At 35.9% G+C, this 14847-nt stretch overlaps 1 protein-coding gene across 1 annotated transcript in view; it reads left to right on the forward strand.

The window, feature by feature from the left end:
* DENND1A (DENN domain containing 1A) overlaps positions 1-14847 on the forward strand; it is a 667138-nt gene that overhangs the window by 426935 nt on the left and 225356 nt on the right. Inside the window, exon 12 of the mRNA XM_044664250.1 lies at positions 2870-2971. Within this exon, the coding sequence (XP_044520185.1) occupies positions 2870-2971 (102 nt within the window). The remainder of the gene's footprint in view (positions 1-2869; positions 2972-14847) is intronic.

Genomic DNA, 14847 nt, shown 5'->3' on the forward strand with positions numbered 1-14847 from the left:
ATAAAAAGGAAGGCATTTTTTAATTAATGGGATCGATGGGGAAATGTCACATTTGGTTTTGCTCCTATGTGCAGGAAATGCCAGTTGGGTAGCTAAAGTGTTTGTCCATGTGTGTGTGTTTTTTCATTGCTGAGAAGAACCCACAGCGGCTGGTGGGGGTGGGGTTTGCCTCTGGCAGAGGCCTTGGCATATGTTGTAACTAAAAAAGAGAGGGAATGTGTTCATGGACCTAGCTACATGAGAGCTGTTGGGTGTTCTTCAGTACCAGTTAGTATTTTTAATTGGGTAGGGTTTCTGGGGGACGTTTTTGACATCTGCTCATATCTTTGCCGAATTTTCTTCCTCAAAGTAAGAAACACAAGCTGTGTGGATAGAGTGATTTTAAAAAAAATAATTGGAAGCAAAGATGTATCTTTCTAAGTCTGATAGAAGGACTACTTTTTAAGGAGGACAAAACTAAAAGGAAAATGATTAGTCCAGTACATGATGCTCAAAAGCAGATATTCTAGGATCTTTTAGGTCAGTTCTCTCCAAAATGGAGGTCAGGGGTCACCTGGGAAACAGCTACATCACCCCAGCATATTATGGACTAACTACAAAGAGTGTATGATTGACCAGTTGGAAAGTGATAAGACTGGTTGTACCCCATCCTTGCTGCAAAAGTGCAAATCTAAATACTTATCTCTAACACCTCCACAACTGTATTTATCTCTTAACACTTAACCCTCTCCTCTCCTCTCTGTTCTTCCTGTGCTATAAAAGCTTTCAATTTTCCCCTTTTTGAGCTAGATGTGTTCACATGCCATTGGGATCATCTCTAGACTTCATTGCATTTGGAGACAGTAACCAGAAGAGGCCTATCTTCCTCTTTTCATGTTAGTTAGAAAGAATGAATCACATAGGATGAGTAGGCATGGATGAACTATGATTTGGATCCTAGGTATAATTACATTCTTTCTTTCTCCAAACCCCAAACTTACCTACCAGACTTCTCTGTTACTTTCAGAGGCACCGTCCTTCAAGTCACTCAAATTCTGACATCCTTGATTTCCTTCCTTCACCCCCCATTCACATATCTAATCAGTTGCCAAATCTTTGTTCTGCCTCTAAACCTTTCATATTTGCCTCTTCTCTACTGATACAGTCTCAACTTCATTTAGACCCCTTTCTCATCTTGCTTGTACTATCTTGATGATGATAAAATGAGTTCCACAGGATGAATAGATACAGATGGATTGCTTTGTTTACCTTATTTTTCCCTCCATAGTCAATTTCATTTATTGTTGAGAGCATTACCTTCAATCTCATCTTCCTCCCAGATATCCATTTTTAAAAAATCCTTACCATCTCTTTAGAATTGATATTAAGTATCAGTTCCAAGACAGAAAAGAAGTAAAGGCTAGGCATTTGAGGTTAAGTGATTTGCCCAGGGTCATACAACTAGCATGTGTCAGAAGCTAGATTTGAACCTAGGACCTCCCATATCTAGACCTGGCTCTCCATACATTGAGCAATCTACCCATTTTAAACATTGATGTCAAGCTAGACTCTCACCCCATATATCCAAATCAGGTCATTTCTAGCTCAAAAACTCTTTTCTGTCTCCTTCTCTCTACATTTAATAACCGTCCTAGATCCAGACCTTATCATTTCCTACCACAGTTCTTACAACATGTTTCTAACTGGTCTCCCCGCTTTTCTGCCATCTCATCCTCTATTCAATAAATTCCAGTTGCTCTCTGCTGACTCTAAGATAAAATATTATTCCATATTTATCTCATAATTTAAAAAGTTTATTTACCATTTTAATGTATATTAAGTATTAATATAATATTGTATAGGAATAAATTATATAGTGACTTGTGGGGATGGGAATAAGAGTCGACCTGTGATTTCACTGTCTAAGAACTGAGGAATATCCCTATTCAAAGGTAGGTTGGTGTGTTCTCTTTAATTTATACTAAGGGTTTAAGTGACTTTCCCAGTGACCCTGTCAATCTCTGCCAGAGGTGGGATTTGCCCCAACATCTTTCTGATTCTTGAGGCCAGCTCTCTATCTCATAGATCACCCTGTCTCTGTATATAACATATATAAGTTAAGTATATATAACTTGGAACATTTTTAACCAATAGGATTGCATAATTAAGAAAAAATTGGAGACAACTGTTCTTAATGATTAGCTTGTGGCTATATTGGAGACATTAAGTGCTTTCTTCCCTTTTTCCTCCTTTGAGGATTTTTTTCTTATGGCACCTTAGTGTAATCAGTGACCAAAAAATCTCAAATTACACAATGATCGATCTCTTAGGGAAATTAGAACTGTGAATCTTAAAACATAAAATGATAGAATATTGAACATAAGCTATGAAAGCTAGATAAACCTTTAAAATAATGTTGAGTAATATAGACTTATTCTTATCAGCTGCTACAGAGTAAAAAGTACTAGGTGATACACTGGGATATTTTAGCAACTTTGCAAAAAAGACAACATATTGTAGTATGAAAAGCCCTTGGTTTGGAATATTAAGACTTAGATCACAGTCCTAGCTCTAATACTTATTTGATGGGTGACTGAGACAGTTACTTTATACACTGATCCTGAGTTTACCCACCTGTAAAATGGCAATATTACTTCCATTCGCTAATTCACAGAAGTATTCCATGGAAAGCAATTTGTAAATCTTAAGACAGTATAGAAATATATTTTATAATTATGATATTATTGCTACAAAATGCATGACATAGTTTGTTACTATGTATACTACTTTAATATATATCATGTTACTATAAAAATCTGAGATGTCATTATTATTGGTAAATGCATTCTAGATTTCAACATATTCTTTTTTTCTATGTGATTATTTATAGAAAGTAAGGACTATGGCCTTGGAAGATGTTGTGATTTTGAATGTGGATACCAACACTCTGGAAACACCATTTGATGATCTTCAGAGCCTCCCAAATGATGTGGTGGGTAAATGTCTCCTGGGCAAGCATTAGTAACCCTGTAATATAGAAGTTAAGGTTATTTGGGTACCATGTTGAAAGCAGTGTTCCAGAGCTAACCTTAATCTAAATGAATTACTCCTTTAAGACTTATAGCAGCTCTTTTTGTAGTGACAAAGAACTAGAAACTTTTAGGGGTGCTTATCAGTTGGGGAATGACTGATAATATTATGATATATGAATTAATGGAATGCTATTAAGTAATAAGAAATAATGGAAAAAATGGTTTCATAGAAATTTTTGGATACTTGAAAATACCATATACAAAGCAGTAATATTGTAAATAACCTCCTGATAGAAGGCTGATGAATTTGTAGCATCAAATGAGATATATATATATTTTGGACATGGCCAATGAGGGAATTTGTTTTAATGACAAAATATTTGTCACAAAGGTATTGTTTTTCTTTTTTCCTTTTTTAACTGAAAGGGAGAATTGGAGGAAGATAAAATATATTTTGTTAATTAAAAAAGATAAAGTTTAGTTTTAAACGTAAATACCACTATGGGCTTATTCTACACTAAATTGGAAATAACTGGACAGTTATTCATTCTGGGTGACTTTGAGAAATGAGTTATTATACTAAGAATATGTCATACTTTTCATTTTAAAGCTCCACGGTAGAGTTTGGCGGCCACCACAAGATCTAGATACTTGTAAATTCTTCATGAGCATCTTCAGTCTAGTCTGCCACCTTCACTGTTGGTAGTGTATTCAAGTGAACTTCTCTCTTCAAAGTTATAAAGTAAAGGAAAAGAAGATGTTTTTAGCTTGGTAACAAATGGTCCCTTCTAGCCATACCATTCTTCTACTTTATGTTCTAGTAGAAAAATTGTAATAGCTTTGAAGTAAGGCCTTTAATCTTGAGGTTAAAAAAAAAATATATATATATATATAGTGGAATAAGAGGAGACTTGGAAGGAAGGGAAAAAAGAAAGAGAAGGAAGGGACGGAGGGAGGGAAGAAAATATTTAATTGTTATATGTAATAACTTACATTTATGATAACTAAAAACTTGCCAATACCAGGTGTCCATGAGCCAGAAGCAAGGTCAACACTGAAGTTCTTAGGAAAACGTTGTTGTTGTTGCTGTTCACTTTTTTCAGTCATATCTGACTCTTCATGATCCCATTTGGAGTTTCCTTAGCAAAAACACTAGAGTGGTTAGCCATTTTCTCTTCCAGCTCATTTTACAGATGAAGAAACTGAGGCAAACAGGTGATTTAAGTAACCAACAAGTGATTTAAGTGGCCATACCTTTCCCAGAATCACACTACTTTGGAAACACTGAAAACTTTCACATCCCCTAAACTAGTTCTGAAATCAGCAGCATGAAAAAGTCTGAAGCTTGAGAAAATGCCTCCCCAACTCCATCTGAGTAGAGCCCAACTTTAACATAAAGATCAAATTCAAGAAATAGGCTTAAAAATAAGCAAACAACAAAAAAAGGACTATCATAAAAATCTCCTACAGAGGCAGGGACAACCAAGACACAAACTAGAAGAAAACAACAATATGAAAACAGGTACAAGCAAAGCCTCAAAGGAAAAAAACCGTGGACACAAGCCCAATAAGAATTCCTGGAAGAGTTAAAGAAAGATGAATGGTAGAGGAAAAACTGGGAAAAGAAATGAGAGTGATGCAAGAAAATTAAGAAAAGACAATTAACAGCTTGGTAAAAATACTGAAGAAAATAGTACCTTAAAAGGCAGAATTGACCAAATGGAGAAAAAGCTACAAATACTCCCTGGAGAAAGTAGTTTCTTAAAAATTAATTTTGAGCAAGTGGAAACTAATAACTCCAGGAGCCATTAATAAACATTAAAACAATGACAAAAGAATGAAAATATAGAAGAAAATGTGAGATCTTGTTGGAAAAATAACTGTCCTGGAAAAACAGATTGAGAGATAATTTAAGATTTATTAGACTCCCAAAAAGCCATGACCAAAAAAAGAGCCTAGATGTAATATTTCAAGAAGTTGTAAAGGAAAACTGCCCTGATATCTTAGATCCAGAGGGCAAAATAGAAATCGAAAGAATTCACTGATCACCTCCTGAAATATATCCCAAAATGGAAATACTCAGGAATATTATAGCCAAATTCTAGAGATTCCAGGTCAAGGAGAAAATATTGCAAATAGCCAGAAACCATTCAGATGTTGTGGAACCACAGTCAGTATCACATAAGATTTAGCAACTTCCACATTAAAGAAATGGAGAACTTGCAATATGATATTCTGGAAGGTAAAATACCTAAAATTACAACCAAGAATAATCTACCCAGCATAACTAAGTATAATCCTTCAGAGGAAAACATGAATATTTAATGAAATAGTGGAGTTTCAAGCATTCCTGATAAAAAGACCAGAGCAGAATAGAAAATTTGACATTCAAAGACAAGACTTAAGGTAAACATATAAAGGTAAACATATGTAGAGTTTTTTTCTTAACTTTATGATTTTCTTTTGATAATTATACTCTCTCTTCATCGTCATCTTTTAAATAAAAATGGGGGATATGTAAAAGTTCCAGGTAATAAGCAAATCATGGAAATATTAATGATGCATTCTATAGCTGACTCAGTGTGCTCATGTACCAGACTTATGGATATATTTCTAATATTTCAAATGATTGGTTTCTGGATCCTTGAGTTGTATTGGGACTCAAATCTTGTGGTATTCTGACCTCTCCCCATGCCTGCAGTCCAAAAGTCAAATGAAGCTCTGGGCTAGGTGCTGGCTTCTACATTGTCTTAGTCTCCATCTCTCTGATCTTGTGATTGTTTAACCGATGTTAAATTCTCTACCGTGTCACGTGTTTGATTAACTATCTCCCATCCCCCATTCCTTAAACTTCAACAAAAACTGTATTCATCTGTGGCTCTCTCATTCCATCAGAGGAGTGCCAACAGGCTGAATGCTTTCCTGATATATCCTGTGCCCCTGTGTCTCTTTGCTCTCACTTTATGTTCTCTCTATCTTTAATCTTTAAATCCTTCCACCCATTTTCCCTCAGTCCTCAATTTCCCTTTCAGGTGGTCAACCCACATTAGAATATTTTGTAGCTGCTGGTCAGCTACAACCTAAAAGATTAATCACAATAGAATCAATAAATTTAAAATATTTACATTCCTATTTGGCATAATAATACATATAACTTCTAAGAACTGTATCATTATTAAAGAAGTTTGAAGGAGTCTATACAAATAATTAGTTACATTGGGATGATCTCAAAAAAAATGAAGGGGTAAGAAAGAGAGGTACATTAGAAGAAGAGGGAAGGAAGAGGAAGAATAGGAGAAATTAGCTCACATAAAAGAGGCACTCAAGGGAAAGCTTTTAACAGTGTAGGAGAACATGGCAAGTGGGCAATTGAACCTCATTTTCATTAGAAGTGGTGCAAAGAAATACCCACACACAAACTATCTCTCTATCTCAGTCTCTCTGTCTCCTCCCCTGTTTTTCTCTCTCTCCCCTCCTCTCCCTCTTTCTCTCTTTCTTTCTCCCTCTCTTTCTGCCTGTCTATTTGACTCTCCCTCTTTCTTTCCCTCTGCCTCTCACTCCCCCACCCTCTCTCTATTGTGTCTAAAAACTATCTTACCCAATTGGGAAATAGGAGAGGTAGGGATTAAAGGGAAAGAGGAGAGTGTGTTAAAGAGAATGTAGATTAAGGGAGATTTTTGAAGTGGGGACAGAGTAAAATGAGAGATGGATAAATAGAAGAAAATAGGATGGAGTTAATAATCATGATGATGAATGTGAATGGGGGGAACCTACCCATAAAATGGAAGTGAATAGCAGAATACATTAGAAAACAGACTCCAATAATATGTTGTATACAAGAGACACACTTAAAACAAAAAGACATATACTTAGTCAAAATAAGAAGTTAAAGCAGAATCGATTTTGCTTCAGTGGAAGTAAAAAACAAATCAAAGGCAAAAATAAACTTACTAGCTAATCAGGGAAACTATATTTTGCTAAAAGGTAGATAATGAAATAATTTCAAAACATTTTATGGCAAGTTTCTCTGATGAAGGCCTCATTTCTCAAATATATAAGGAACCTCAGTTCCAATTTATGAAAATATTTACCATTCCCCAGTTGACTACCTTACACTTATTACAAATTACAAATGCTGGAAGGGATTTGAAAAATAAAATTGTGAACTATTGTTGGAGTTGTCAGTTTGTCTGTTCTGGCAGAAAATTTGGAATTATGCCCAAAGGGCTCTAAAACTATGATCCAGCAATACCATTACTTGTCTAGTATCTCCAAGAGATCTAAGAAAAAAAAAGAAAAGGACTTATATGTACAAAAATATTTATGGCAGCTTTTTTTTTTTTGTATTGGCAAAGAATTGGAGGAAATACTGGCACTGGTTAAACAAGTCATGGTATGACTGTGATGGGATACTCTTGTACTATAAGAAATGAGGAGGAAGATGGTTTCAGAAAAACCTGGGAATACTTATATGAATTGATGCAAAGTGAAATGAGCAGAATCAGGAGATCATTGGACAAAGTAACAGCTATATTGTGGCCATGATCAACAGTGAAAGATTTAGCTATTCTCATTGATAAAATGGTCCAAGACAGTTCTAAAGGTCTTATGATGAAAAATGCTGTTTTCCTCCACATAGAGAACTGATGATCTCAGAATGCCAATTGAATGCCTCACTTTTAAAATTTTTTCCTTATTTTTTTTGCAACATGACTAATATATGTTTTGTATGATATCAAATGTATAATTGATGCCATTTTACTTGCCTTTTAAAGTGGATTGGGAAAGACCTAGAAGGTAAGAGGGAATTAGAAACTCCATTTAAAAAATGTTAAAAATAAATATATATGATGCAGAGTGAAAGGAGCAGAACTAGGAGAATCATATACATAGAGACAGATACACTATGGCACAATTGAATGTAATGGACTTCTCTACTAGTGGCAATGCAATAATCCAGGACAATTTTGAGGGAATTATGAGAAAGAAAACTGTCCACATCCAGAGAAAGAACTGTGGAATTAGAAACACAGAAGAAAAACAACTGCTTGATCACATGGGTTGAGGGGGACATGTTTGGGAATGTAGACTCTAAATGATCACCCTAATGTAAATATTAATGATATGGAAATAGGTCTTAATCAATGACATGTAAAACCCAGTGGAATTACTCACTGGCTGTGGGCAGTGGGGGTGAGACAAGAGTTGAGGCTGGGGGAGAAGGAGTGAAGGGAAAGAACATGAATCATGTAACCATGAAAAAATATTCTAAATCAATTAACGAAATAAGAAACCTCAAAAATAAATAAATAAACATGAACATTTTTGGAAAAGAAATTATGGGGAGGTAGATTTTAGTCCAGTAAGTAGAGCCTATCCACCAATATAATGCTAAAGAGTTTTATTGGAAATCCAACAAAGGCTAAATTACTACATATCAGAGAACAATTCACTTGATTAGAAGGAACTCTCACACAGCTAGAAGCTCAACTAGATAACTAACTTCTAAGATAATGGAAAGGCAGATAATGAAAATTATTAGAGTGGATCTTGGAAATCTTATGATTCAGTCTTTACCTGAGCAATAATCCCCACTCGTAACAATCTGACTAATGATCATGCAGCTTCTCCTTGAAAACCTCTAGTGACAGGAAGCATATTACCTCCCCAAGCCACCCATTTCACTTTTGGACAGCTTTAATTATTATGAAGTTCTTCCTTACATCCAACCTAAATCTGCTTCTTTGCAACTTCTGCTTATTACTCCTAGATCAGCCCTTTGGGAGCAAAAAGAATAAGTTTAATCCATTTTCACCATGAAAGCCTTTCATGGGATCGAAGATAGCAGTCCTTCTCTAGGTACTTGCTTCTTTAAGAAAAAGAACCTGGGGGCAGCTGGGTAGCTCAGTGGATTGAGAGCCAGGCCTAGAGATGGGAGGTCCTAGGTTCAAATGTGGCCTTAGACACTTCCCAACTGTGTGACCCTGGGCAAGTCACTTGATCCCCCATTGCCTACCCTTACCACTCCTCTGCCTTGGAGCCAATACACAGTATTGACTCCAAGATGGAAGGTAAGGGTTTAAAAAAATTAGGAAAAAAAAAAGAAAGAAAATGTGGCATATTTTTCATTAATCTAATCATCCTTGTTGCCTTATTCTGTGCTTACCTTTATCTGCTCTAAAGTACACTTGATAAGGAAGTGTTCTGACCAAGACAGAGTCTCATTAAACTGTTACATTGCTTCTTGCATCACAAATGCTATTGCATTAGTATATTTGGCTGCCAAGTTACACTGTTGACTCCCTGAACGAGTAGACCAGTAAAACTCTCAGATCTTTTTCATTGAAATTGTTGTCTAGATAGGTCTGTAATCTATATTCATGAAGAGTTGTTTAACTCAAGCAGAAAACTTTATTTTTGTTTTTATTAAATTTCATTTGAATTTTATTTCATCCATTATTCTAGCCCATCAAGAGCTCTTTACATCCTGACTCTAATCAAACATGTTAACTATCCCTCTAAGTTCATATCATCTTTCATTTTGACAGGCATGACATCTATATCTTTATTGAAGTCATTGATTTTTTAAAAATTTTCAATAGATGGGGCCAAGGATAGGTTTACAAGTGCTTCATTAGAGAAACTCCTGTTGACTTTCAGCTGCTAAAGCCTCCTTGGGTTGTCCATTCAACTTATCTTGCCAGTAAATTCATCTCTCTTTACTATTACCTAGGCAAAAAGTGTCAAACACAGAGCCTCCAGTGCAGCCCCAACCAAAGAAATACTTAAAATCTAATTGGGAATTATTTTTTAAAATTAAAAGAAAAAAGTAGAGCATGAATAATGTTAATGTGTGATTTTCTAAGTCAGTATATGGCCCCCAGTGATCCTTTAGTGATCTGTATTTCTATTTGAGTTTGACACTATTGGTCTAGATTGTATCATATTTTACATTAAAGAAACTGGGGTCCAGAGAGATTAAGTGACTTTCCCAAGATCACACAGGTTGCAAACATCAAAGGAATACGAAACAGGCCCTCTGACTCCAAAGTTAATGCTCTTTCCTTTATACCACATTGCCTCTCAGTAAGGTGATGTGACTTATCCAAGGTAAAAAAGCTATCTAAAGAGGGAGGAGGCTGCCTTGTAAGGTAGTTATCTCCCTGTCACTAACGGTTTGTGAACAGTAGTCAGGTGATAGATTATTGGTTAGCACAGTCCTTTGCACATAGTATGATGATTAATAAATGCTTTTTTAAATCCAAAGATTTTATAATGTGGGTTCTTGTTCACATGGGGAATACAATAAATAACCTCTTAGCAGCAACACTGAGAGTATATGATTCTCTCATCATTTAGTGGTAATGTTCTTTGCATCTCTTTAGGCCTTGAACCATTGTTGTCTATTGTATTCCTTTTGGAGAATGATCATGAGTAGCTTGGTGATGCTTTGGAAAAAATGTTGAAATATCTTTATTTTTCCCCAGCCAAGATAAGCTGGGGAATATCCAGAGGAAAGTAGCCAGCCTGATGAAGGACTTTGAGTTAATTCCATGTAACATAATAACTTTCTCTATTGTTATTTGAAGGATTACCTTGGGGAAGAAAAATGAGGTACAATACAGAGATGTTGCAGTGGACAAATCTTAGAATTGATGCAAGGTCCAACTTCCTATCAAATACTTTATCTATCTATCTATGCATATGTATATACATATACATATACATATATTGATCTATTACATGAACTTTTGAAGCATATTTAGAATAACAATGTGCCCGAATTGTTTGCAGTAGGAGAAAGAGAAGCAACATTAGACAGTGTTCAGTGATACTGAGAGAAGATACATCTCTTAGTATGAACTGCAACCATGGAAAAAATGGAGATTCAGGATTTAAAGTTGGAAGGGAAAATAGAGATTGTTTGGTCAGTCTTGTTTTTAGATGAGGACACAGGCTCATAGTAGTGAAAATTAATTCAAATTGTTCAAAGGTAATAAATATGTCGCATATTGAGACTAAGAGCTAGATCTTCACTCTAAATTTAGAAGAGCTTTTACTCTGCCATGTTGACTTTGGGAAAGGGCAGAAAAGATAAAAAAAATCAAAGTTGTCTGTTTTTGAATGAAGGTAGCTGGCATTCTCAATACATCATGTAAAGGTGAGTGTCTACACAACTTCCGCGAAGGAAATCAGAAGTGAAGCAACAGAGAACAAGGAGGAATGGGTAGAAGTTACAGGGAAACCAAATTCAATTACATAAAAGAAAGTACTTAATGGTTCATTTAATTTAGAAATGTAAGAAACTTTAGAGATCATATGGTCTAATTCATTCATTTTTCAAATCAGGAAACTAAGGCCTAGAGAGGGCAGGTAACTTGAGATATACTATGGTGAGATCAGTGCTGGAGGTAGTGGTGATTATAGCCTTGGTATTCATCCATTTGGTACTTGTAGCAGTAGTAATCATAAACTGAGATTCAAATGTAATTAAAGTCCTCTGATTCCAAGGTCAGAGCTCTTTCCAATGCACTAACCTTCCTAATAATTAAAACTATTATATACAAAATGTACTGTATGAGAACTTGGAATTCTTATTGGAAGTCTTCAGGAATAAGCTTCATTACCACTTGAGGAGTATAAGAAGACCTAAAAGGTCAACTTGAAATCTTGGAAAAGACAAATGAGGGGAAATGCTCAATCAGGTGTCTCTAGCTCTACCCATGGAAGAGGGGCACCTTACTTGTCACATATCTTGTTTTGTTATGCTTCTACAGCTTAAGAAAACCATCCTTTAGAGCAGGAGCTTTAACTTGGTCTATAAACTTGTTTTAGGGATCCATAACATAAAAAGATTAAGAACCTCTGCTGTAGGGACTCCCTTATCTCCCTCACCTGTCCACATACAACTGCTAAAAAGAGCTTCCCAATTGAGAAGTCTGACCAAGAATGACTGAAAGAACTAAATTAAAAAAGCATTTATGAAGCCCTCTTGTTTTGCAAATCTGCATACAGCCCAGCAATCCTGATTGGATACTCAATAGCCTGGGAAGGAACAAGGGAGAAAAAAAGGAAGAAAGGAAGGATGCTACCACTGGGTTACCACCAGGGTGTCTAAAATAGGTTTTTATTAACTTGGGGGGGTTGGCAAGAGGAGGAAGAGAATCCCTTTCTCAGTATCCTTCCTTGGTTTTGGGTGACTCAGGGATAGAGGAAGACCACATCACTCTTCTGCTGAAAACCCTTTAGTCACTTCCTCTTGCTTCTAGGATAAAATACAAACTTCCCACTGTGGTATTTAAGATCCTTTCATAATCTCTAGCATTATTTTATAGCCTTCTTTTACTCTGTGTCCCTTAATGCATTTTGTAATCTAGTCAACCTGTTTGGCCCTGGGCTAGCCATTTATCTTCTCTAGGCCTTGGTTCTTCATCTACAAAATGAATAAGTTGGAATCAATAGCCTCCAAGATTCCTTCTAGCCCTAGACCCAGGATCCTATTAGCTATTTTCCAATATTATCCTGTCTTTTTCCATTTCTCCATATTTACATAGAGTGCCCTCACATCCCAAAGTTATTCCCCTTCCAGTCCCATCTTTGGTTCTATCTCATCCATGAAACCTTTCATTTCCCCAGTATTTCCTTCTACAAAATTTTCTGGAATTTTTTGCCTATATCTCTCTATTTTGCCCTTATTAGGTCACATCTTGAATATATTTTTGTGTACACATCAAGAGATAAAGTTATCTATATTATTCCTTCTACTAGATCATAAATAAGCCTCTTAAGGGGAATTCTTTTGTTTGTTTGTTTTTTATTTGTTTTGGGGGTTTTTTTGTTTTCCTAAAACTGAGGACATATTAGGTCATTTTATAGAAGTGAACTGAATCCACTTTCTTAAAACATATTGGAGTTGGAATTGGAATCACTGACTTCATTTCTTTTTGCCACTTTATGACTGTGTAACCTTGGATAAGTGATTTGATTTGGTAATATGGCAGATTACCTAGAGGAAAGAGCCCTGGATTTAGTCTAGAGACTCAAGTTCAATTTCCAACTCTGATTTTTATTAGCTGCATGACTTTTCATAAATCTCTTCTCCTCTCTGGGCCTAAGTGTCCATATCACAGAACTGGACTAGGTCATCTCTAGCTTTAACAATCTTTGACTTCTTGATTCACTGAGGCTGAATGACTCTGCCACTCTACCTCTCAATTTTCTCCTCTCTAAAAGGAGGGGAAAATATCTATGTTGCCTGCCTAAGGAGTAGGTAAGGAAAGAGCTTTGTAAACAGTAATGAATTATGGAGATGTGAGCAGTCAGAAATAGTAATTGTGTTAATAATAATAATTCCCTTTCTTACAAAAAAAAATAACCCATTGGCTTTTTATCACCCTCAGTACTAGATATAATGGTCCCCTTTGGTCATGCTTAATTAATGTTTGAATGAAATTTAGATGAATTGAGAAGTGAATCTTGAGTGGCTCACCCTTGCCTTCTTAGGGCACTTACCCATCTCTTGATTGCCACCTCATGACACTGAAAAACTCTAACTTGTTGATTCTACAGTTAGGAGAAGGCACATCCCAATGAAGTCAATCTAAGGCCCTAGCTGTGTGCGTGGTTTGTCAACAATTGAGTATTTTATTAGACTTTATGAGACTTCATTAAAGAAGTCCAAGCAGGAGTACTGTAGAACATCAGAGAGTCCCTCACCAATAAACTCCCAAACTTCAAGCTTTGGAATGCCATAAATGTTTAAGACACTTCCTTCCTTTTCATTATTGACTTTTCCTTCACTTTTATACTAGCAAAGAGCTGTTTTTTATTGGTTAAAATTTCTTGATTCAATTTCTGCAGGTCTGTTTAAAAGCTCCATTTTCTCTGGGAGGATGTTTGGCGCATAGCAGAGGAAGTCCTGCCAGTGAATTCAATTAGCTGGCATAGCTTGCAGATATTGTACACGGTTTTCTGCGTTCTCCTTTTTTTTCACAACTACTACATAAACACAGCTGGGTTTAATATTTGTCGTAACAAAGATTTAACTGGGATCGTTTTTCTTGGGGTAATTAATGCTTGGAGCTGCTGCTGCGATGGTGCTCTCATTTGCAATCCTCCTCAGTTCTTTTCCTTTGGTTATCCAGATAATGAAGGGTGCTCCTCCGGGTCTTTCCCTTTCCTTGAAACTACTTAATACTTGGCTGTTACCACCTGAGAGCAGATGCATTTCATTGCAAGAATTGAATTTCTGTCAGTTCTCTCATGCATCATGTGTTGGGAACTGTAAGTGGATCAAGTTGTGTTGATCACAGCAGGGACACTGTGAAGCAGATCTATTATACATACTTCCCACTCCCCACCCCCACCCTCCCAGGAGCAGAGATGCTTCTCCCTCCCTTGTGCTTGTTCTTTGTGGCTATGTTTATGTGATCAGCCATGGGGCTAGCCTTTTCTACGTTACTGCCAATGAATGTATTTCTTCTTCATACCAGAATTATTGTTGAGACAAATTCCACTTTTATCTAGAGAATCACCAAACACTTTATTCCTGAATACACATTACTTTTCAATGGCTAAAATAAATTCATTGAAGCCTAGCCATAATGAATGACATTTATTTTGATGAAATTTAGCTCACTGATGCAGTAGAAAATACTAATTGTACAACTATTTGTCCTTATTTTTCTTTCTTTGTAAAACTAGTCACTTGTCTACACAAGTAAAGGTAGAGTTTTTGGCTTCTAAATCTTACTTGGATTTACAAAAGAATGTCATTTTGGAAGTGATGTAAAAACTTAGACCATATCAAATATAGAATGTCAAAACTGTAAGGGAC

This window comes from Gracilinanus agilis, chromosome 2 (genome assembly GCF_016433145.1).
Source record: "Gracilinanus agilis isolate LMUSP501 chromosome 2, AgileGrace, whole genome shotgun sequence".
NCBI lineage: Eukaryota > Metazoa > Chordata > Mammalia > Didelphimorphia > Didelphidae > Gracilinanus > Gracilinanus agilis.